We start from the raw sequence: 25,436 nt of genomic DNA, 5'->3' as shown, positions 1-25,436 counted from the left end.
AGACAGTTTTAGACTTTTCTTTATTTAAAAAAAAAATGAAAAACATGAACCCCCCGGTGTAGCACTATTGTCAATCACGACACCCGCCTCCACCGCAGACCCAAAAAAACTAAATAGCTCCATGGTCTGACAGTTCTTAAGTAACTAAGAGGCGGGGGCCCCCCGATGACCTCACGTCACTGGGTGCTCCCTGCCCCTTAGTTATTCAAGAGCTATCAGACGGCGGAGTTGTCAGACAGCCTTCGTATAGAGCAGAGTTTTTTTTTTCTTTTTTCGGGTTGGCGGTGGTGGCGGGTGTTGTGATTGAGGATGGATCTACACCAGGGGAAATATTCATATAGGGAGGGCCAGGATCTGGGGGCCCTCTTGTTAAAGAGTACTTCCAGATTTCAATAAGCCCCCTGCTCACAGACCCCCACAACCACTGGACAGGGTTGTGGGGAAGAGGCCCTTGTTTCCATCAACATGGGGACAAGGTGCTTTGGAGGGAACACGGGCCAGCTCGTAAATAACCAGCTATTCATAGGTTGTTAAGGAGGCCTCTTCGAACAAAAAGAAGAGAAAAAACTCTGCTAAATGCTGGGCACCGGCTTTAAGAGTTTAAAAGCTGTAAGCATTTTTTCTGCCAAAACGCTGCTGCTCCAGAAGGTGCTGGCAGATGGTTTTTTTTTTTCTGCCACTAAACTCTCCTGCCAAAAAAAGCTAAAAGCCTATGTGTGCATTAATACATAGCATAACATGCAGGGGAGTTTAGAGGCAGTTAAAAAAAAAAAGGCTGACACCCAAAACAGCAGCTGTAAAAACATCCAGTGGGCATGAGGCCTTAACAGACAGATTTTTTTTGATAACTGCTGAGAAACATGATCGATATCTGGAAAGTAGATCTTGGTCTAGTGAATGAAGAAATGCCTGCAGATCTTTACTGAACATTCACTTTACATTATCAGTCAGCAATTTTACATTGGATATCCCGAAGATGGCATTAAGTTGATGCAGTTGTAACTCTTGTATTTAGGTTCCTTCTGTGTTTGACTTGTGATGGCATAGATGGGCAGCTGGACATTAACTTTAACACCTTCCCATATTCTAAAATCACTTAGATTCTGCATTGGCCAGCAGAACAACAGTCATGCATGGTTAAGTCACATCCACAAAAAAAGCTAAAGTTTTGTAAAACAAAGATTGTATAGATATAGTAAAGAAAGATATGAATCCTCAATTTAAAATCTTACAAACACCCCAAAACAAAACAGAAAACAAATAAATTGACCCCAACCCATATTTTGTTTCCCTTTGGGTAATATTTTTTATTTATTTTTTTGTTAAGTTATAACTACATTTATATTTATCTCTGCATGGCCACCACTCTACAGAGTTATGAAAAGAGTACTATATTCCTTTTTTATAGGTAAGAACTTTAACAGATGAATCTTTTCCACAATGTAAGAATCCACTTCAGATGTGTGAGTCTCTTGGACAGTTTTTTAACAATCCACTATTGGCGGATGTGATCTTCCAAGTACAAGGTACTGTGCAACTTCTGCAGGAGGTGCTACATTCTGTGTAGCCCCATGTGCAGTATATCCCATGTTAATTCTACTGAAGTCATGTTGGCCGGAAATATTCTTCTCTGCAGTGGGAATTGTTGGTTTCCTTGTGGTATTTAAATATTAGAAAGATATATATTCTTGCAAAGGAACACTGGTCTGATTAAATTCATATGCATTAGGTAACACCCCTATAGGGCAATGGAGATGTTTTTTCCTGGAATAACCCAGAACACTGCAAACCTCAGGACTGAGGTTTTAATAAGGAAGAGTGTAACTACAGCCAGAGTAGACCATGCAACTATGGATATACAATCATTTAAGTAGTTTGTAATTGCATTGGGATAAAATTATTCATACACAGCTTGGTAACCTCTATATAAGTACTATAAAAAAAAAATAGTATTTAGAAGTATATAGTATAGTACCACCTAAAGATTTTTTTTTCGGGTTAGTTTGGTTTTGCTAGGGAGCCTATTGCACTTACCGTGTTTCCCTGAAAATAAGACCTACCCTGATTTTCCAGGAGGGCTGCAATAGAAGCCCTACCCCGAAAATAAGCCCTAGTGTGTGTGTTTCTGTAATCAAATCTGTAGTCGAATACCTTCGGTATACAGCACCACTCAGCGCTCAGCTGATCTCCTCCTCTTCTCCTTCCTGTCAGCGGGGGATTTCGCCCCCCCCCCTTCCTCTGCAATGCTCGGATCGTGGCAGGTTATGGAAGCACCAAGGGGTGGTCAGCTGATCTCCCCTTCTCCTGCTTGTCAGCAAGGGATCTCTGCCACCTCCCTCTGCAATGCTGAATCACGGCGGGCTATGGAAGTGCTGAGGGGCGCTTAGCTGATTTTCTTTTCTCCTGCCTGTCAGCAGGGGATCTCGGCCCCCCTCCCTCTGCAATGCTCTGATCATGGAAGAGAGCTCCGGTGAGCTATGGAAGCGCCGAGCGGCGCTATGAGAGGTTATGTAACACAATTGATTACAGAAACACACACCTTTTTCATTATATTGTACTGTAATAAAGAGGATTCTTGCATTTTACAACCACTTTTACTTCACTTTACACTGGGGATTCATAGTTTCATAGTTAGAAAGGTTGAATAAAGACACCTGTCCATCCAGTTCAACCTGAGTGAGTGTCTACAATTGTCCCCATCCCTGTACATTGCACACTCATGTCGGTCCCTACCCTCAAGGAGCCCACAATCCATGGTCTCCATTCATATACTAGGGCCAATTTTGAACAGAAGCCTATTAACCTACCTGCATGTCTTTGGACTGTGGGAGGAAACCGGAGTACCCGGTGGAAACCCACGCAGGCACAGGGAGAACATGCAAACTCCAGGCAGGTAGTGTCGTGGTTGGGATTTAAACCAGTGACTCTTCTTACTGCTAGGTGAGAGTGCTAACCACTACACCACTGTGCTGCCAGGCAGGGAGGGAGAGGGGGCAAGAAGACAGCATATTAAATGGCAAGCCCTACCCCGAAAATAAGCCCAACTGTATTTTTGTTTGCCAAAATTAATATAAGACCCAGGCTTATTTTCAGGGAAGCATGGTAGTTTACACATCTTGTATCACCTCTGCAGATAGTAGATGGAGTGATTCTGTAGATGCATAGGAAGGTCTACAGTTACTCCCTATCTCTCTCTTTCTGTCTCACAATCTGTTCTTTGTATCACCAGTGATGATAAAGTGCAATGTAAAACAAGGAGGGGCACTCGATATCAATGTAAAACAGACAGTAGTAAGATGACCTAGTTCAGTACTACATGCATCCTGATAATCTTTTTTTTTCCATAAATACAGTATTTTTTATTAATTTTAAGAATATAAATTATAACAATGTATACAATAAATAACAGTATATAGGAATAAAGTAACAGTTAAAAAGGAAGAGAAAAAAATGAGGGGGGAGGGAATGGGAAGAAAATATCAGAATGAGAAAAATTGATCAGCATATGTACAAGCGTTTTTAAGAGTACACCAGAGGTATAAAATTTTGAGCAAAGCAGGATGTAACCCAGGAGGATCATATTTTCTCAAATTTGTGTGTAAATCAGCGCAAAGAATAGCAGCAAATTTTTTAATAGAAATATACCAATTCATTTTAATTTTAACTAATGAGGAATTCGGTGCAGAAGACCACCAAGCTTTTGTCAAAGTTTGTTTGGCAGCAGTGAGTAAGAATGTTAAGAGGCAGAATTGAATATTTGTGAAATTTTTTGGTTTGAGATTAAGGTTGGGTTCACATTGCAGCGATGTGGGAGCGCTGCGAATCCGCTGCAGGTTCCCGCATCGCATGCCTCCCGGTGGCAGTTCACACTGCCCTATGCGAACTGCTGGGAGTGTCAGTGAAACGTTAATGACACCCCCAGATCAGTTCGCATATCGCAGTGCGATCTGCAAACTCGGACAGGAATCGGATTGCATGGTGTGAAAACCCATGCGATCCGATTCTGCTGCGGACCGAAAAAAGGGTCCTGTGCGAGTTTCGGCCGGATGCGATGCGAATTTAGCCATACTATCTGTATGGCTGAACTCGCATCGCACAGAGATCGGATGTGATTTGCACTGCAGTGTGGTGCGAATCACATCCGATCTGGTCACCACAGCAGTGTGAACCAAGCCTTAAGCCCAAAAGTGAAACTTCCTCTCTTTGTACTCCTTCCCCCATCCGGTGCCACATTTGGCACCTTTCAGGGGGGGGGGGGGGGGACAGGATACTGCAGGTATTTGCGTCATCACTGGGGCTCCCTCCTCCTTCCCCGGCCGCCAGGCCAGTAGGAGAGAGGAGCGGAACCTCGCGCACTGCCAGGTTAGTTTACTCGCAATGGAGGTGGCAGCACCCGAAAGTTGATGGAAACATCACTGGACTCCAGGACAGGTAAGTGTCCGATTATTAAAAGTCAGCAGCTGCAGTATGTGCAGCTGCTGGCTTTTAATTTTTGCACCAGTGGGCAGATCTTTGCATTAAGTAAGGCTTCTAGGGGGTTCTTGGAAAGCTGTTTTCCAAACATGGTAAAAATTATGTGTTATATATCAGTCCAAAATGACTTTAATCTAGGACAATCCCACCATATATGTAAGAGGGTACCAGTGCTCAAGCAACCTCCTAAAGCATTTATCAGAGACTGTTGGTTTAAATTTGGCTAAGCGTTGGGGAACTAAATACCATTTCATGAGCAATTTAGTTATACTGCTGCTGTGTTGGTAGAAAAGTGGGACGTAGTGTACCAAATTTGAATCCAATGTTTTTCTGCTATAGGTTCACCAAGATCACTTTCCCATTTAGTCATGTATGAATGAGATAGAGGTGTCTGTTTTTCAAGCATAAATGAACATATCATTAAGAGAAGCCCTGAAGTAGTAGGATCATGTTTACAGATATGTTCAAAAAGAGTGAGGGTGTTTAGACTTGAAGATGATCCTATAGTTTGGATTACGAAATGTTTAATTTAAAGGTACCTTGAAATTTCTTGAGGTAAGTTGTGTGTTTATTTCATGGAGGAAAATTTCAATACTCCAGTGGAAGATATCATATCATATACTTTTACTTTATAAATATTTTAGAAGTCCACCATTTGAATTGGAGGGGTTCATAGAATCCTGGCAGAAACCTTGGAAGAAACCTTATATATAACTCGTAATAGGGGAGCATAACAGGACATTAGGTTTCCTCAAATTTTTGTATTTATCTCATATTGATAAGGAATGTTTGACAATGGGGGTTATCAATAGACTTCCGAAATTTTTTAGGAATCCAAAGAATAGTATCAACAGATATAGGGTCCAGCTGGGTGGCCTCTATGGAAATTCAGAGAGGAGGATCTGAATAGTTATGGTAACCTGTAAGTAGTGCAATTTGAGATGCTGAGTAATAAGCAGAATTATTTGAAATTAAAATTATTTAACAGCCAGACCTCCAATTGTTTTTTCTGGAAAAGAGTTACTCTATTTATTCAAAGTTTAAGATTTTGCCATACAAAGGAAAATATCATGTTTTGAATTGATCATAGAATATGGGAAGGAATTTTAATAGGAAGCACTCTAAATAAGTAAAGTAATTTAGGTAAAAAAAAACATTTTGATTGACGACATGCATCCCAACTTGTATCCTGCTGATTCTAACGCATTTTTATGAACATGGCTTTTAACAGGACTTCACATATAAAAATATATAAATATGGGGTAACCACTGATTCTGTAGGCATCAGAGGCATTAAGTGGATGGTCATAGACCCATTTTCTTTAGGCAAGCTGACTAAGCTGGTGAATAAAATAGAAATTAGAAGTCCACTTATTTCTTATAATAGAAATAAGTCCACTAATATAAGCGCATCTAAACCCAAAAATAAAAATTTTATATTTTGCAGTTTGTTATGATGGATGTGGTAGCTTCATTCGTTTTCTTGTATACATATACTGTAAGCACACAGGCTGATTCTGTTAGATTCTGAACCAGTTTGGATGTCGTAAACATTATTCATCTCATCTAGTTACTGGAAATATAGAGGAGACCATGCCATTCACCAATATTTTGAAATTATGTAAAAATTTGAGCCATTGTAATGCCTAACTTTAGCTAAAATCAAAAACATGAAAATCAGCACAAAGAGCATAAACTACAATTTGTATGATGCATTCCTAGTGATGATTCTTCTTCTTGTAGGAGAAATTGTCCTCCGTCCTTGCCCCCTGCCCCCTCATTTATATTAATCTTCTGGTGCTGCAGGGGTTATTACAACTAAAGGGCTGTCAGGAGCTCTCATGAAGAGCGCTTGATCATGTCTGCCCTTCCCTGCCTGATCCACCCTTTATAGAAGATGTATTATAGCTTCAATGAATGACGCAGGATCTATGAATGGAGAAAGTGAAGCTATAGCAATCATCTTAAAAAAGATCAATAACAGGTTCAATTGTATTATTCAACACCACATTTAGAAAAAATGTGTAGAATAAAGCAAAAGCAAAAACAAGATTTTTTTAGGTGTTGAATCTATTCTCATAGAATAAGCATACAACCACATGAATAACTAAAAGCAATCATTTTATTATATCATCATGTTAAAAATGAATTGTGGTACAATCCCCTTAAAAGCCACACACAATGGTAAAAACAGCAGCCTCATACAACTTCACAGCCCTCCAGAAAGGCACCCCCCCCCCCCCCAATATACTGTAGGTCAATACATTTAGACACTATATGGAGATACCAATAGAGAATGGAATCTTTTGTTTGTAAATGCACTAATACACTGTGCAAGGAGGACAAAAAGAATGAAATATAATAAAGCACATGCACATGTATCAAGAAGGGGTGCAACTACCCATGTGGTTGTAAGTTTATTCTGTGAGAAAGATTCAAACGCCTAAAAAAATCCAGGTTTATGCTCTTCATATTCTAACTGTAAGATTAAAAAATCCATCATGATCATGCTTCGGGTATAAATACACAGGTACCAGTAAACATTAAAGGAAAAAACTTACTTAAGCGCAAGAAATGAATAGGAAAAAATATTCAACCCAAAGATAAATTAAATAAAAATCAGAAAAACAGCTTCAAGCACTCAGAACAGGCCAGCCAACCAAAAATGAGTGTATCAAAGTAAATAGTGCTGCGCTATCTTCCAAAGACAAAGGCAAAGTGCTAAATATATAATATATTAAAAAAAAAGGTGAGTGCAATCAATAAAGGCCCGTACACACGATCTGACTTTTTGACAACAAACATGCAAATTAGCTGTTTTGGAGCAACATCCGACTGTGTGTATGCTCCATCGGACAAACTTTTTCTGTTTTCATCTGACTTTTGTTGGCTGTGCGAACAGACAAACTTTTTGACAACATAAGTCCGATGGAGCAAAGTCCAATCATGTGTACGCAAAACCATCGGACTTTTGTACAAGGTACAAACACGCATGCTCAGAACCAATGCAAAAGATCAGATAACAATACATAAGTTGACCAAAGGTGGCGCTGGAGTAATTGAACGTGCTCTTTTGAAGTGTCATCAGTACGTTGAAACGTCACTACGTTCATGTTTATTGTCTAAAAAGTCAGATCGTGTGTATGCAATACAAACTTGTGGACTACGCCCTTTGTACAAAAGTCCACGGGAAAGTTTGTACAAAGTCTAATCGTGTGTATGAGGCTTAAGAATGTGTGTTAGATTAAATAATCCCAAGAAGAAAAAAATATCCAACCATATAGTGGACAATCTATAATCTAGCCAAAACAGCATCAAAGTGCAATGTGCTAATTAAAAGGTGCTAAACAACAGGCAGAAAAAAAGGGGGGGGGGGGGGGTAAAATCCCTTGATTAGAAATTAATTATCAAAATATTGTAAATAAATAAAATAAAAATATAATCTATAAGAAATAAGATATAAATAACTTTTTTTTAAATTTATATCTTATTTCTTATAGATTATATTTTTTATTTTATTTATTTACAATATTTTTATAATTAATTTCCAATCAAGGGATTTTACCCCCCCCCCACCTTTTTTTTTCCACCTGTTGTTTAGAACCTTTTAATTAGCACATTGCACTTGGATGCTGTTTTGGCTAGATTATAGATTGTCCACTATTTGGTTAGATATTTTTTTCTTCTTGGGATGATTTAATTGAACACACATTCTTATTGATTTAATTGAACACACATTCTTATTGATTGCGCTTACTTTTTTTTATATATTATATATTTAGCACTTTGCCTTTGTCTTTGGAAGATAGCGCAGCACTATTTACTGTGATATACCAGTAAACATTATCATGTATATGAGGCAGGGTATATAGTATTCGAGGATAATAGTATGATTTATATGAACATTTAAACAATAACCTGTATTTATCTTTTATGTTAGACTCAAAGATCCCGGCACATCGAGCAGTGCTGGTGGCTCGCTGTGATGTCATGTCTGCCATGTTCAGTGGAAGTTATTCTGAAGCAAATCAAATTGTTATTCCTATTCACGACATGTCCAAAGACACGTTCCTTGCTTTTCTGGAGTATATTTACAAAGATTCATATTGCCCTGGTAAGCAGCATTTAATCCTTTTATCTCCAGTGGAAAAGTGAAAGTGTTGTCTATGGCAAGATCTAGTTCCCATTTGTTTTTTTTTTCATATTTCAGGTTAAAAAAATTTAGCATGCCCATCAGCCTTTAATAAACCAAAGTCCTGGTTTGTTAGGTTCATATTGCACAGCTACAACTCGCACCTGACACTGTGCAGGGTGGTGCAGCTCACTATATTGCTTTTTTTCCTCTCTCTCCTGTAATCAGGAAGTGATTGCTGGGGCAGGAGAGAAGAGCAGGTGGCACAACAGCACAGCGCCACCTACTGCCTGTTCCAGCTGGTGAAAGTCAATCCTTCACAGGGAACTTACAGGCTGCCTCCTGCCCTCTGCTCAGCTATGCAGCTTCTCAGTCTCTATATATATCTTTATAGACACTCATCAGAGAGAATCAGTCCAATGTGCAGATTTGTGCCTACTCAGACCGAAAAAGTAGGGGAAAAATTATAGTTTATCAAGCCTTTTGAAGTCTTTTTTAAAATGTTGTTACATAAACATGTGGATGCATAGCTCCCAACTGTTCCTGATTTTGAGGGATTGTCCCTGATTTGGAACAATATCCCTCTGCCCCTCATTCCTCCTCATTTGTCCCTCATTTTGGTCTGATTTATATAGTTGTATATAAAATACAATCTTTATCTATTAAAAAAGTGTTTTCCAGCACTAAACCTTTCATCTGATTTCTAAATTGCTGCATTTGTAAATTCCAAAAGCCAATATAAAGAAATAGTAGTGTTAAAAAAAAAAAACACTTGTGGGTTTAAAGCAGAGTTCCAGTCCCCCCCCCCCCCCAATTCGACTCCACTCTATAGATAGTGTTATTCATGTTATGTTTGAATTTAATAAAAGTACCTGGATCGCGGAAGCTGACAGTGTCCATCTCCACTGTGGGCATCTGAAGCCCTCTTCTATCTATTTCCAGGAGTCGGTGCAGCTGGCTACCCAGCCTGCACCTCCCGATCTCACGTCTGCACAGTAATGCCGCTATGTGGCGCTCCTTCCTCCTGAGTCTGAACACGTTGCCATACTGGCGTTGGCGGATGTTCCCATCAATCATCGCAAGATTTCGTCACTCGGTGATTCGCAAGAACTCCTGGGATACATGATGCTGCTATTCCAGGAGCCCTTGTGATGTAATTGCCTAGGCGAGGACTGAGGGAAGTGGAGGAGAAAGAAGATAATTAAAGGTATTTCCTTAAAAAAAAAAAGACTTTCCATTGCGAAAAGGATGCTCACAGGGGATACCATAGAGAGGAAGTGTATAAAATGGATGGAACGCTGCTTTAACCAATCTTGTTTTTTTGTACAGTTCTCCTTTAAGGGGGCGTGGCAAGGGGTGTGTCCCAGGCCTGTATACTTTTGCTGATAGGTGTCCCTCATTCCCATCTCAAAAAGTTAGGCGGTATGTGGATGTAATCTACATATGGCAACCCTATCAAGGATTCCCATTTATTAAACTTTTTTTTTATGTATAGTATGAAAAAGTACGAGTTATTTGCAAATCACATATGTGTCTTGCTCAGTAGTACTGCCCAGTGATTGTACTGAACAGCTCCTCTCTCATTATACAAGTCTACAGCTGGCAATAGAGGGGGATATCTCCTAATGAAAATACCTGCAAATCATCCAAGTGACAGTAGTGCAATGTATTGCTTTGTTCTTCTATATAGAATAGCGAGGAACTGGTGGCACAGGGATGTCTCAATGTACAATATTGAGCACCACTGACTGCCTTAATATAAGAATCCCAAAGGTCAGAAAATGTCTATTTACAGCAAGCAACTTTTGGGTGGATCATGCGGTGGGACATGTTTTACTTGACCTAAAGTGCCTGGCTTGTGAGCTTAAAGAGGATTTCCACCTTAAAGTGGAACTTCCGCTCATCGGATTACTCCACAATTGGCACCTTTCAGGGGGGGAGGAGGGTGCAGATACCTGTATATTCCAGGTATCTGCACCCACTTCTGGGAATAGATAGCCACAGCTAGCCGCAGATGCCCCACCCCCCCTGTTGTGTTCTGGGAAACACACAGTTCCCAGGACACAAGACAATGGGGACCAGTGAAGACGTGCAGCGCATGCACAGTAGGGAACTGGGCAGTGAAGACGCAATGCTTCACTTCCTGATTCCCTGATGGAGGATAGCGGCATGGGCAGCCAAGAGACAAGCGATTTCTCGTCATCTGCTGCCGTAATCGTGGGCACCCCGGACAGGTAAGTGTCCATTTATTAAAAGTCAGCAGCTGCAGTATTTGTAGCTGCTGACTTTTAATATTTTTTGTTTAAGGTGGCACCCCTCTTTAAGCGAACAGTTATTATTAAAACAATACTGTCAGCAACTCCAGCCTGCATTGCAGACTCAATGAACATTGGTGCATCTCTAGGTATGAAGCACAAGTGCATGCTCCTCCTGTCCTCCCACAAAGCCAGTGCTCAGTGCTGGGCAGCAACCTGAGCACTTTCAGAGGGGAGAAGAGGCATGGGTGGCTGAATGTTTAGCATGCCAATCAGCCTTTAATAAACAGAGGTCCCTGTGGGACCTTGGTTTGTCAGGTTCATATTGCATGGTAACTCACACCCAGCATTGTGCAAGACTGTGCAGCTCAGAGCTTGAAAGGCTGGTCAGCAGGCTCGAGCAATTTCAGAGGGGAGAAGGAGGCATGCATGGCCAAGTGTGGGCATCAATTTGGGTGTTTGCAAGAGCTACAATAAAGATTAGGAATGTTGAAAAGAGTTGGCGAGACACAATGTGGGGTTGCACTTTAAAGCATATCTAACATCAAGAACAAACATTTTGTTAAAATCCAACCTGGATGGCATCCATACGTCCCTTCATAGATACACTGGAGGTAGCTGCTTATGGATAAGATGTGTGTGGCAGGTGAAAATAAATAGAAAAAAGCCTTAAAAAAACAAAAGCCTCGTACATACAGGCCGAATGTTGGGTAACATTGGCTGATTCAATAAAAACCAGCTGGCATTCAGCCTGTGCATATGGCAGCCAGTCCGACAGCAGCTGGCTGGATTCTGTTGGATGTGCATGCTGGAAAAACTAGCAGCCGACCAGCCACTGGCTGAGAGTGCTGACCGGCGTGTTTGGGGGAGGGGGTGAGAGATATGTAGTGGATCACTTTAAGAGAGTGGTACAGGAGTGGTAGATACTGTTGCCTCCTGAATACCTTTTTTATTTTTTTATTTTTTTTACAGCCGAATGGTTTTTTTTAATGCAAATCTTGTGCCGCAACCGCATACCTATCATTTGGCTCAGATTGCGGTGTGGCCCCATTCACTTGAATGGATGCCTTTGGCAGTGGTGCTGCTCATTACAGGTATCTTTGTTGCAGCACAATTTTATCTGCCTTCAGAGGTCAGGGGGAGGTAACATGCTTACTGCCCCCTGACCGCAAGTGTAAAGAAGCCCTAGTACAGCCACAATATCCACTTACTGGTAAGCTGCAGTATACTGTAGTTTTTGTTTTTTTGAAAAAAACTATTTTGTGTCCAGCTATACATATAACCACTAGAGGGAGTATTTACAAATCTGCATATACATAAATATATTTATACACTGTATGAGTGTGTATGTGCAGTCTGTATATAGAACAACAAGCAAGTAACACTGAACGTTTTGTCAAAAATGATGCTTGAATAAATGTTAAATAGATTTTTTTTTTTTTATGTACCTACTGAAAACATACTCTACTACTGTCTAGTTTGTCTTGCAGCCGTATAGTTGTAAACAGCCACCATCCAACTATAAAGCAAAACTTGCATAATGGGTTACACAGCTTTCATTATAACAAAAAGGCACGCATTTCTTGTGAATATGGGATATTTATAAATGTAATATGGACAACCCAGTTATGGTCCAAGGAGTTGAAAATGTAAAAAGTTAATCAAAAGTTCGTATTTTGAAAGTTGCAATTTTTTCTAGACTAGCTCAGACAATTTAAATCAGAAAAAAAAATGTAAACTAGAGCTGCATATGTCAATACCATGTTAGCCAACATCAATATATGCAGACCACGTGTACGCTATTATTGTTTCTATGATAGGGTCATGTTTCACCAAGTAATGGCTCAGACATTTGATGTACAAGTTATGTCCTATTTCTGGTATAATGTGCTGATGATCTCTCATTCTACATCCTTTATCAGCCAGCATTCTACAAGCCATGTCCCTGATGATTTGCTCTGAGATGTATCAGGTGTCTCGATTACAACATGCATGTGAACATTTTATCATCACTCAGCTTCAGAGCATGCCAAGCAGGGAACTGTCATCGTCAAGCCTAAGTGTGGTCAGTCTGCTTAAAAAAGCCAAGGTATTGTCCGATACTTCCTGCCAGTAATCCTGTATATGACAAGCCAGGTATAATAAATCAATTTCATTAAGAGGGTCTCAATGCAACTTATTTTTATTATTTATTACAGGCATTTATATAGCGCCAAAAATAATGCAGTGCTTTAATACACATTGGGGGTTATTTACGAAAGGCAAAACCACTTTGCACTGCAAGTGCACTTGGAAGTGCAGTCGCTCTGAATCTAAGGGGTAGATCTGAAATAGGTGGAAGCTCTGCTGATTTTATCATCCAATCATGTGCAAGCTAAAATGCTGTTTTTTATTCCCCTTGCATGTCCCCCTCGGCTCTACAGTGACTTTACTTCCAAGTGCACTTTCAGTGCAAAGTGGATTTTGCTTTAGTAAATAACCCCCATTGCACATTCACATCAGTAGCTCACAATCTAAGATCATTTAACTCACAATCATAAACTTACTAGAGCGGAGCAAATTCACATGTCTTTGGTGTATGGAAGGAAACTGAATATCTCTGTTGTTCTAGCATCAGTAAAAGTCTAGTTTTTATACTGTGTCTTCATTGTGAAAACTCCCTGAAATTTCTAAATGGTCATTAAGACAGGAAGTGAGGGGAAATCTCACTAGTGTGTGACACAGACTCTAAATTCAGATATTCCAGATCTGTCCAAATCAATTATGTATATGAGAAATAAAATCACAATCTTGCACTTTGAAGCTGTAACTTTCTGGCTGCACTATTATTTGACACAGGAAACCATTAAGATGTATGACAACATTTTCCAAGAAACTGGGTATAGCTAAGAAAAGAAAGGATTCAAATTTACAATATCTCCTTGTTGTTCCACTGCCACCATGGTTGTTAAATATATGATTTTTTTTTTTGGCAAGGCTCTGCTGTAGTTCTCATTCTTTTTTTAAATATTGTTTCTTTTATTAACCATTCTTTTTTTGAAAACTGACAGTTTTATTAATTGCAAACAGAAAAACAAAAGGGGAACAGAAACAAGAGAGAATCAACAAAAAAAGGAATAAAAAAGAGAACAAAGCATTTCCAATAAAGAGCACAGGATGATGCATAGTACAGTAATAATCACAACATCAGATTGTCAGTTAAACCAGCATCCCGAGTAGGGGTAAGAGTAGGTGGCCGTTCGTAAAGTTTATGACCCCTGAGATCCTAATAAGCTACCATAGAATAAAAGGGCCGCAATAGCTGATCTCCTGTGAGAGGTCACTTCAACATATAGCAATAGGAGCATTAGAGAAGGGAAAAGCTAAGTCAGGAAGAGGAGAGAAAGAATAGAGATAGGGTGTAAGAGGGTTAAGGCAGCCTCCCGCCCCCAGAGCCCAGGGCTGTCCCAAAAAACAGCCACCTCAGGCAGCATTAGCCCCAAGAGAAGAGAACCGTGCATCAGTAGGCTGGGGGAGTCTCGAATAGGACCCAAGGCCCCCAGATTCCGTCATGCTTATCAAGGGTGTTATTCAGGGAAGCCGTCAGATATTCCATTCTCTTAACATCTCTAATCCTGGTATGCAGTTCAGATAAGGAGGGGGGGTCCGTCTGTTTCCATTTTAGGGCCACCAGGCAGTGGGCTGCGGTTAATACATGCGACAATAGTTTCTGTGACATTTTAGTGAAGGAAACGGGTGGCAGACCCAACAGATAGATTTTGGGATCCAAGGGCACCTCCGCGCCGAAGATAGATCGGAGCAAGGACTGCACCATCAGCCAGTATGGGTGAAGTAGGGGGCACGCCCAGTAAATATGGAGTAACGTTCCCCTATCTTTATGGCAGCGCCAGCAACGGGAGTCAGTCAGTGGGTATATGGAGTGGAGCAGATCCAGGGTCTGATACCAATGGAATAAGATCTTGTATTGGTTCTCCTTGTAGAGCGTGCAAATGGAGCTTCTGGAAGCCTGCGACCAGATACGCTGCCAGGTGTTTAGGGGTATAGTTTCACCCAGGGCCTGCTCCCACTTGTCCATATAGGCATGTCTCGGCCCGTCCGGTGAGGGGGATGCAATCAGAAGCTGGTAGGTGCGGGATATCATACCCTGTGGGGAAGAGCCCTCCAAACATATTTTTTCAAATTCAGTTAAAGGGGAAAAACAAAGGTTGGCCACAAACGATTGGGCATAGTGCCGCAGTTGCAGATAACTGAAAAAGGCCTGTTTGGGTAGATTAAAGGTGTTCTGTAAGTCCTGGAAGGATTTCAAAAATCTAGTTCTGGGGTCTATCAGGCGGCCATAGTGGAATAGATCCCTGTCCATCCAAAAGTGTGACATCTGCGAGGTCAGGCTGTCTGGGATATTTGGCGTGAACAGGAATGAGGTCACCGGTGAGGAGGCAGTAGTAAGCGGATACGACAGTTTCGCACGCCGCCAAAGCGCGCGCAGCAACGCCATGGGGCCCAGGAGGTGTGCCCCCCCATGTGTTATATCCGAGCTCCAAAGCATGGAGTTCGGGTGGATGGGGCTAACCACAGTTTCTCAATCTGCGACCAGCGATGAAAAGCGTGGAGAGTACACCAGGAGGCCACAGGACGCAACTGGGCAGCCAAGTAGTATTTGGCTATATTGGGGAATGCTAGGCCGCCCTGGGTACGGGGGGCGTACAGAACCGATTTGCTGATCCGGTGTCTCTTATAGTTCCAGAAAAAGTTTAGAAGGTCACCCTGGAGTTTTTTAAAGAGTGAGGCAGGGACAGGGATGGGCAAAGTCTCAAAAAGGTACAAAAGTTTGGGTAAAATGGTCATTTTTAGCGTTGCGAGACGACCAAGCAGCGACAGCCTCAGAGTTCTCATTCTTTTTTGAGGGTATGTGTATGTCTTGTATGTTTAAATCATTGCTAGATTTGATATTTAATAAATGTTACATTTTGGTATGTTTGGGTACAATTTTCAGACTGTATGCATCTCATTCGTGTTTATTTTTTATTTTTTTTCATAGCTATCCCTTGTTCTAGTTATTTATTTATTTTTGGCCTAGATTTTAAATTGCATAGTACATTACTATAGTAAAAAAAAAAAAAAAATTCTACTTCCCGTTTTTTTGTTAGGTGCAACATTCCCAATTTTACGTTGTACAAAGTTTTTAATTTCCACTGTAATACTATTTTTGTAGTGGAGGTGCACAAAAGCGGTTTACTGTGATCTCTGTCATTCTATACAGCCAAATATTTGTTTAACCCTATAAAACTGAAGTTCTTGGATGGGTGGTGGGTTATGTCCATGGATATCACAAGTCCATTTTTGTTATACTAGAGTTTGGAAAAAGCTACGCAAGCAATATTTGTAGCCCAATCACACTAAAATTGCAGTTCCAATTAATTTCTAAAAGTTGTGATTGAAAGGTAAATAGAGGGATCAATGGGCTCCCTACTGTGTAAACTACTCTTAGTAAATAATCACTAGTGGAAGAAATCTGAGACATGTATGGCAGAGTGTGGCACCACATAATAATTGAACAAAAACAGGAAAAAGAAACAAAGAGTAAAAAGGACTTTAACATGTTCAAACTGTTCTCTAGGTAAAAATCTAACTTTACATATGGTTTTTACACTGAGTCTAGATCAGAGGAGAGAACACCCCAAGCTGGGGGAATTGAAATTAGAAAAAGTTCTACCGATGTAACATACTCATCTACCATTATATTTACTATGTCTAAACCATATGCACTAACGTTACTATGTACAAATGTTATTATGATTGTACACTTGCTACATTTTCAACTTGCAAAAAAATCCTTTCATTGAAAAAAAAAAGAAAAAGGACTTTAAAGGTTGCCACTAAGATCCCGAAATAGGAAAGAAAAATGGTCTCAAATGTTTTAAATATTGTGGTGCATCTGACACTGAGCAGGACTGGCGCTGTAGCCCAAACATCTTCATATAAAGGACCAAGTGTGTCTAGTCACCCTTACCCTCCCCCTTTTTATCTTGTCGAAGTCAGCTGGACAGACTGTGACAGGCCACTTTACATGCTGGTCTATGGATTCAGAAACAACATTTTCCCTCTGGTGATTTCTATTCTATATAGGTTTCATAAGCTGCCACACATCTGGTTTAAGGCTCTTCAATATTTGTTTGTACAATGTCTGGAACCTGTTTTCTTGCTCCATCTATTGCTATTTTTCTATTTGTTTGTTTTTTCCTATCCCCTTTTCCCCCTTTCTCTTGTTCTATGATGGTGGATTGCTTCATGGACTGAGCCCTCTGTGTTGTTTGGGTGCTCCTCCTCTTTCTTGCTATGAGCCAGTGGGATCTCCTGAAGAAGCTATCGGTGAAACGCGTAGCGATTCATTGGTGCTGACACTGTGATCTCATATGTGTGGCCTTCAGCCAAAAGGGACCTGCTAGGATTATTTTGTAACCAATTTCTAGACCATCCATGCGATTTTTCATATATCAGCATTATATCTGTTCTTATACATGTGGCAGTGTTTTTTCCAGATATGTTCATGTTTTTTCTTATATCATGTGTTTTTAATATGATTATAATAACAAATCACTAGTGATTCTAGTGGATATAGCTACTAAAAAAAACAATCTAGCTTATAAACTAGGGTTATGTTGCCTTTTAGGGTTCAGGTTAACCACTTGCCGATCAGCCGCCGCAGTTGTACTGCGGCAGAATGGCAAGGCTGGGCGAAAGGACGTTATGTAACTACGCTTTTCCCTGTGGCCACTAGGGGCACGCACGCCCACTGCTCACTCACGGAGCCGATGCGAGTGCCCGGCGGTCATGATCACCACCAGGCACCTGCGATCTCTCAGGGGAACATGGAGAACTGGGATCTGTGTGTGTAAACACAGTTTCCGGTTCTCTGAGGGGACAAGTGAGTGCAGGGTATGAACAGAAATCTATCTCTTCCCCTACACCGACCCCTCCCCCCTTCAGTTAGAATCACCTCCCAGGGTACGCAGTTAACCCATTCGATCACCCCCTAGTGTTAACCCCTTCCTTGCCAGTGACATTTTTACAGTAATCAATGCATTTTTATAGCACTGATCGCTGTAAAAATGCCAATGGTCCCAAAAATGTGTCAAAATTGTCCGACGTGTCTGCTGTAATGTCGCAGTCCCAATAAAAATCACAGATCGCCGCCATTACTAGTAAAAAAAAGTTAATAATAAAAACGCCATTAAAACGATCCCCTATTTTGTACACGCTATAACTTGCGCAAACCAATCAATATACTCTTATTGCGATTGTGTTTTTTTTCCTTTTTTTTTTTACCAAAAATATGTAGAAGAATACATATCAGCCTAAACTGAGGAAAAAAATATTTTTTTTATATATTTTTGGGGGATATTTATTATAGCAAAAAGTAAAAAAAAAATAGAATTATTTTCAAAATTGTCCCTTTTTTTTTTTTGTTTATAGCGCAAAAAATAAAAACTGCAGAGGTGATCAAATGCCACCAAAAGAAAGCTCTATTTGTGGGGAGAAAAAGGAAGTCAATTTTGATTGGGAGAAATGTTGCAGGATCGCACAATTTTCAGTTAAAGCGACGCAGTGCCGAATCGTAAAAAGTGCTCTGGTCTGGAAGGGGGTAAAATCTTCCGGGCCTGAAGCGGTTAAGGTGTGGGTTCGTTTTTAGAACTAGCTTTAGAGATTTTGTTAAGGGCTGAGTTTAAGTTTTGCTATTAGTGATTGGATTGGGTTAAATCCAGTGGATAAAAATAGGTAGGTTGAGGTTTTAGGCTAAAGCTGGCAATACAATAATGAACATTAAGAAAAATTATAAAAAATCTGCCCTTAGTAAAAAAAATTAAAAATTAAATAAAAAAACAGCAGCTGAACACAATAACCAGGATACTGGGCACAACAAAATAGAAAAAAATAAAAGTGCAGCGCTTACCACTAGGTGAATTCTCATATGACTAAGTATAAATGAATAAACTTTCGTAAAAAAACAAAAATCAAAGATCTAAATGTTGGTGAATCCAAATATAGTGAAAATCAATAGTGAAAAGTATTTTCAAAAAATTAGTTGTCAAAATAAAAAACAACAATCATCTATAACTCAAATGTCCAGTGCATTTAAACATGTGAAAAAAAATCTCAAAAGTGTATAATAATGCTACACAGTGTAGGTAGTGTCCTATATAAGTGAACAAAAAAATGTAGTTAATCTTGTTTGTTCAGAAAATAGTGCTTGACCACGTGGACCCTTCACAGCTACAAATCAGTAAGGAATGAAGGCTTACCAGATCACCAATTAGTATACACAAATACGAATACCCAAATGATTCGAAACGGACAGCCGGAAAACGACCCAGTCTCTCGGACGTTCCACAGTCACCGAATCGGCTCGAGTCCTCTCACAGGACGATCTGCACGGCCGCGTAGAATTTTCGATGTAGGAAGCCGAAAGTCAGCCCACACCTTCGAGTGTTTCGTAGTTCCCAAGTCCGTTCCGGTCCTTTCAGAAGTCTCGGGATATCGTATCACCATAAAAACAAAAATAAAAAAGTGCGCCCAATCGTGTAATAAAGTTTAAACACATAAAATTTATTATTCAACCGAATAATGTTAAGCGCTACAAATGACTCCACCGAGCCATACAAAAGTAGACGTAACGTATAAAATGAACAATTTTCTAGCAAAAAATAAAATAAAATGAACGAATGCTAAAGCACAAAGGGTGAGCTTTAGCTTTGTGCTTTAGCATTCGTTCATTTTATTTTATTTTTTGCTAGCAAATTGTTCATTTTATACGTTACGTCTACTTTTGTATGGCTCGGTGGAGTCATTTGTAGCGCTTAACATTATTCGGTTGAATAATACATTTTATGTGTTTAAACTTTATTACACGATTGGGCGCACTTTTTTATTTTTGTTTTTATGGTTATACGATATCCCGAGACTTCTGAAAGGACCGGAACGGACTTGGGAACTACGAAACACTCGAAGGTGTGGGCTGACTTTCGGCTTCCTACATCGAAAATTCGACGCGGCCGTGCAGATCGTCCTGTGGGAGGACTCGAGCCGATTCGGTGACTGTGGAACGTCCGAGAGACTGGGTCGTTTTCCGGCTGTCCGTTTCGAATCGTTTGGGTATTCGTATTTGTGTATACTAATTGGTGATCTGGTAAGCCTCCATTCCTTACTGATTTGTAGCTGTAAAGGGTCCACGTGGTCAAGCACTATTTTCTGAACAAATAAGATTAACTACATTTTTTTGTTCACTTATATAGGACACTACCTACACTGTGTAGCATTATTATACACTTTTGAGATTTTTTTTCACATGTTTAAATGCACTGGACATTTGAGTTATAGATGATTGTTGTTTTTTATTTTGACAACTAATTTTTTGAAAATACTTTTCACTATTGATTTTCACTATATTTGGATTCACCAACATTTAGATCTTTGATTTTTGTTTTTTTACAAAAGTTTATTCATTTATACTTAGTCATATGAGAATTCACCTAGTGGTAAGCGCTGCACTTTTATTTTTTTCTTTAATGAACATTACATTTAATATTCATAAGAAAATTCTCAGTCCATTTGATGACTTTACAAATGTCATTTTAAAGTACTCTTTTTTTAACATTTCATTTTGGAATGAATGGGCATTCATGAACGGAAAACACATACACTGAACATTAATTTGATCCCACTCAACACTAAACAAAAATTAAATGAATATTCTTAAAACAATTTTTTTTTTAACTAAATTATACTAGTGTATAGTCAGCTAAACGATTACATTTAGATTTAGTGACATGTTTGGGAGTTGAGATAGATTAAAGTATATGAGAACCCTTACCTTTAATCAATAGAAAAAAAAGTCGGAAATGTACTGGCACAGAAAGGAACACACAATGCACTGTATAAAACCATCAAGTGTTATTCCATACAGTATAAAAACACATAAATTAGTTGCATATGTTAAAATGAATTTCTTGCATTTTCTGCTGATATATGATGTGTGTACCCACTGCTACTTATCAACCACACAAAAAAGCTTATTAACCACCTCTCACCCGCCTATTATAAATATACACCTGGCTGGGAGCACCATTGTCCTGTGAGGACGTCATATGCCATCCTGCCACTTGCATGGTTTGTGTGCCCCCTAAGGGCTACGCAGCAGTGCAAACCTGTGATCCACTGTGCCAACCGGACACAGTATAAGACAGATGGTTGTACCTGGTTGGCCTGGTACCATGTAATCACGTCAGTTGATTTGTCACAGCGACTTGTTGAATATTACATCACAGATAACAAGGGTTGATATACTGAGCGTAATTAAAAGTATAGTAAAAGGCTTAAAATTGTTGAAGCATAAGCTCCCAATCAACCTCAAAGTATACATATGGTATGCTTACCCCTATAAGAAAGTAAGGCTCTGTTCATGCCATATAAACTATAATCCTCTCAGAATCAAAGACTCTTGGGCATGTACCAACCTGTAATAATAATACATGACCACTAGGTGGCAAGCACATTCACTAGTCGCACTAGAGTCATATACTAAACCAGCTTACCATTCATGGTACAAAGAAAGAAGAACTACCCATAAACGCCTCTATCACCAAAGTCCAATAGGGGTAAAGCTAATCAATTATTACAGAGGGCACAGCAAAAAGAGAGTCACTTACAATTTTGTCCATCCATCTACCTGCATTAAGTCAAGCCCCAGGTGCTATGCCACTCACCTTTACAGAGCTTATTTTCAGACCGCCACAAGTTTCCGCCAGGAGCCCACAAACTGCCATTCTCCCAAACACCCCACTTGTATATCTGTCTCTTCCACCCCAGGACATCAAAGGTTAGGCTGATGTTAAAGTATAACTAAATTCAAACCTTTTTTTTAGCTTTGGATAGAGTGGAGAGGGATTAGAACACCTGTCAGTTTTTTTTGCTGTCTGTGCCACCATTAACCTCCCTGGCGGTACGATTATTTCGGATTTTAGGTGCTAAAAGCGGTACAATTATTTTGCATGAAAATTTGGCGTTTTATATTGTAGTCCTGTAATTCTTAGGAATAACTCACTTAAATCTGTCCAAACCAGAGTCTAGCAGACATCCCGGGTATGATAAAGTTTGAAAAATGAAATCATAAATTATAATATAATAAATAACTATAAATAATTGTACCAAATAATAATATAACAATAATAAAAAAATTATTCAATAATGTAATCAAATCAAAAACACTGAAATTTGCTCAGTTGCAGAATTGTCACTGTCATTACTTTTCAATATTTGATGACCGATCTCCCCACAAATTGCTATCGCTCAATTCTGCGAGTGATTGCAATTTATTATCGCTGTTTTCTAGCTGGTCTAAAATCATTTTTGATGTAAAGGGACAGTTTTGGTTGCTATGGACAATCTCCAGTTTCCATGCATAAAGAACAGTTTTTATAATATAAAACTGCATACAGGGCACTGGGCAGACCACTAGGGACAAAGGGGATGTGAAATTATTACATAAAGCAATGTAATCTGTAAGATTACATTATACTGTATGTATACTGTGTGTTTCACTTTTTGAATTTGGTGCCGTTCTCCGTCCCCGTGCGTCACAACGCTCGCAGGGAACAGAGATCGGCTCCATGATGAATCGAGCGGAGGATGAGCCGCTCATACAGCGCGGGGACATCGCTGGATCCAGGGGACAAGGTAAGTAAACGTCGTCCTGGATTCAGAGATGCGGTCCCGAGTCTGGCTCGGGGTTACCGCTTTTGGTATAAAAATTCCACCCCGAGCCAGACTCGGGAATACCGCCAGGGGGGTTAAGGAGATTCACCCTCTCTACTTGTCCTGTTTACCATTTATCATTGAAAGGGAAAATAAAAAATAAAAATTTGAGGTTGTCCCCAGAACTGTAATAGAGGGGAAATGTTCCAGTGGGGATACTAGTTCTGATGATCTAGGGGGAATTCTCTCAAAGTGTTACTAACCCCAAACAGTAAAATCAGTCTGTATATGCAGTAAAGCATGCTTGTTATACTCACTGTGCAACATAAGGGGTTAATCCTCTGCATTGTGTGAAAAGGCTATTTGATTCTGTCTTCTCTGATCCTTCCCTTCTTCCACAGTCCCCAAACCATCTCCTTATAGAACAGAGCCTTTGGAGTCACTCTGCACATGCTCAGTTTGGTGTGCATTGGTCGAGAGCTTTTTTTATTCTTGGGAAGGTACATGTGATCAGAACAGAGTCAATCAGCACTGTCCAGACAGAGGGTCAGGGATCATGCAGCCTCATAGGATAGCCAGAATAGAATGAAAACTCCTCCTACAAGCTTTAACCAGACACTGATAGGAGTCACAAGACTGCTATGATGAAGTATTTAGCAGTTTATATTTACCAAAACAATTGCATTTGCATATTCTGTGTACTGTGAGAGACCAGATATAGTGAATGAAGTGTCCTGGGTTTAGTAACATACATTTCATTTGCAGGGATTTTCTCTTACTTTCTGTTTGGCTGCAGGTCAGGAAGTAAAGGTGAACCTGCCCAGATGACAAAAACATAATTGACGGGGGTTATAACCCTTCCTTATTCAATCAAAAAATTAAAAGTTAAAAGTTTGGTCTGATATTGGTACAGATTGTCAGCTTTTTTATATAACACAGACACTGGGGCAAATAAAGTTATGTTACAGAGGGGATGGGATGTTTTCATGGTAGTTATGATAGCAGCAGGAGAAGAGGGGGCAGGCATTGACACAGAGCAGACGGGCAGGGGGGGAGGGGACAAAGAAAGACAGAGCAGGGCTGTGGATGATGGAGGCACGTAAACTGACCACAGTGTCAGGGCTCAGCATCCATGATAAACCATGGTCAGTTTACAGGGGGGAGAGTATAGCAAGGTAGGTATTTTAGATGGTAGAAATGGCCAAATTACACAGCACAAGCAAGTGCTGTATTCATGCTTTCAGGGAACGAGATCTGTTTTGTTTTTTTAGGGTAACAAACATATTAAGCCACTGGAAATAAACAAACCTACTTTTAAACTGCTGCTGCACATTTTTAGTGCAGTGAAACAGACAATGGCAAAAGCATGGCAATCATGTTCCCCATCCTTGGGGGACACCAAGTCTAGAATCAACAATGTCCTCTAGCATGAGAAGATCCAAGCACACTTCATAAGCCGGGTTAAAAGGTATCAAACTATCCTGAGACTATGGACCTCTCATTACCTTCCAGCGGGATTTGATTAAGACAGCAGATCTGTACACTAAACCCCCCTCCCCCCCCCCTTTTTTTCTTCCTTTCCCTTCTCTCTCTCTCCTCCTCCCTCCCTATGCAGGCCATCACACTGGTAAAGTCCATTTTAACCATAATAATACCCGTTCTGTTTGTTGCACAGTGTGTGCACACTACGCATATGCCCCCAATAGTAGGTAGGTGTGCATTCCTAATGAAAGGGTACTCCTGGAAGGAACTACAATTTTTATTGTAACTTAGGAAGCATGCTTTTTTTTCTTTCTTTCTTTTTTTTTCTTTCTTTTTTTTTTCTGCGGTGGTGCAAAAACCTAAACAGAAAAAACTCGTAAGTGAACAAAAAACATGCATGTGCAAACACACACTAAAAAGTGCGCTTAAGGGTATGCTTTTAGTCCACCCCCTGAAGGAGTAGCACCTCTACCCTGATCCCCCGGGGAGCAATGCTCCTGACATGCTACTGTCATGGTTATGCAGTGATCTTCCTGTGTTTGCTTACCTCCCCTCATGTCTTCAGCCTAAGAGGCCAGCCACTTCCACCTGGTGGTTTTTATAACCTCTCCTCTAAGCATGGCTCCACCCCAGGCCCTATCAGGGAGCCCTATATTAACCTGTGCACTGCAGGCCTTCAGTCCTGATCAACCATTGTGTATTCCTTTGTGTGTTAGCTTCCTGTTTCCTGCCGTGTGCTCTGCTACTGGTTTCCGTTACCGACTTTGGCGTGTTTTGACTATCCCTGTTTGCCTGTGATCCTGACCTTTTGGCGTGTCCCCGACTATTCTTGTCTGCTTGTGGCCCTGACCTTGGCTTTGTCCCTCACCATCCCTATCCTCCTGTTGCCTACTGTGGGTGTGAGCTGGGGGACCCTGGGAGTCGCGACCTGGAGCCAGTTGCAGCCAAGTCCATCCTCACCACCAGAGGCGCTGGTGAACACCTGCTGGCTCTTAGACTCCACGCCCCAGGGAATCTTACGCTCTAACCCCAGTGGGACCTGTCAACCATCTGCAGCAGTCAGCCGTAGGGTCCACAACCTTGCGGTGCACTCCTGATCCTACTGTGTGCATCTGTCACATCGCCTCAAGGTGACCTGACAGTTTGATCAGCCATGGACCCGGCTGACGTGCCGCTTCCTGCAGATGATCCATTGCAGAGCTTAAACAAAATTGGAGTATCCCCGCGCTATCATATAAAACCTAAATTAATGCTAAGGGCGGGTTGCAGCAGAACACCGACAGAGGTATAGACCCTACCACTGAAAGACGTGTATCAAAATCAAATAAGTGGTGCTGCGCTACCTT

General features: G+C 40.5%; 1 protein-coding gene across 4 annotated transcripts in view; it reads left to right on the top strand.

Annotated features, from left to right (window-relative positions):
* RHOBTB3 (Rho related BTB domain containing 3) overlaps positions 1-25,436 on the top strand; it is a 133,452-nt gene that overhangs the window by 90,019 nt on the left and 17,997 nt on the right. For all 4 annotated transcript variants that reach the window (XM_077462367.1, XM_077462366.1, XM_077462365.1 and 1 more), the window contains 3 exons: positions 1,409-1,526; positions 8,414-8,587; positions 12,783-12,949. In XM_077462367.1, coding sequence (XP_077318493.1) covers positions 1,409-1,526; positions 8,414-8,587; positions 12,783-12,949 — 459 coding nt within the window. The remainder of the gene's footprint in view (positions 1-1,408; positions 1,527-8,413; positions 8,588-12,782; positions 12,950-25,436) is intronic.

Source organism: Lithobates pipiens, unplaced genomic scaffold, assembly GCF_037356315.1.
Source record: "Lithobates pipiens isolate NorthernLeopardFrog02 unplaced genomic scaffold, aLitPip1_a1.2 Scaffold_3, whole genome shotgun sequence".
NCBI lineage: Eukaryota > Metazoa > Chordata > Amphibia > Anura > Ranidae > Lithobates > Lithobates pipiens.
This window is presented reverse-complemented; position numbering and strand designations above follow the sequence as displayed.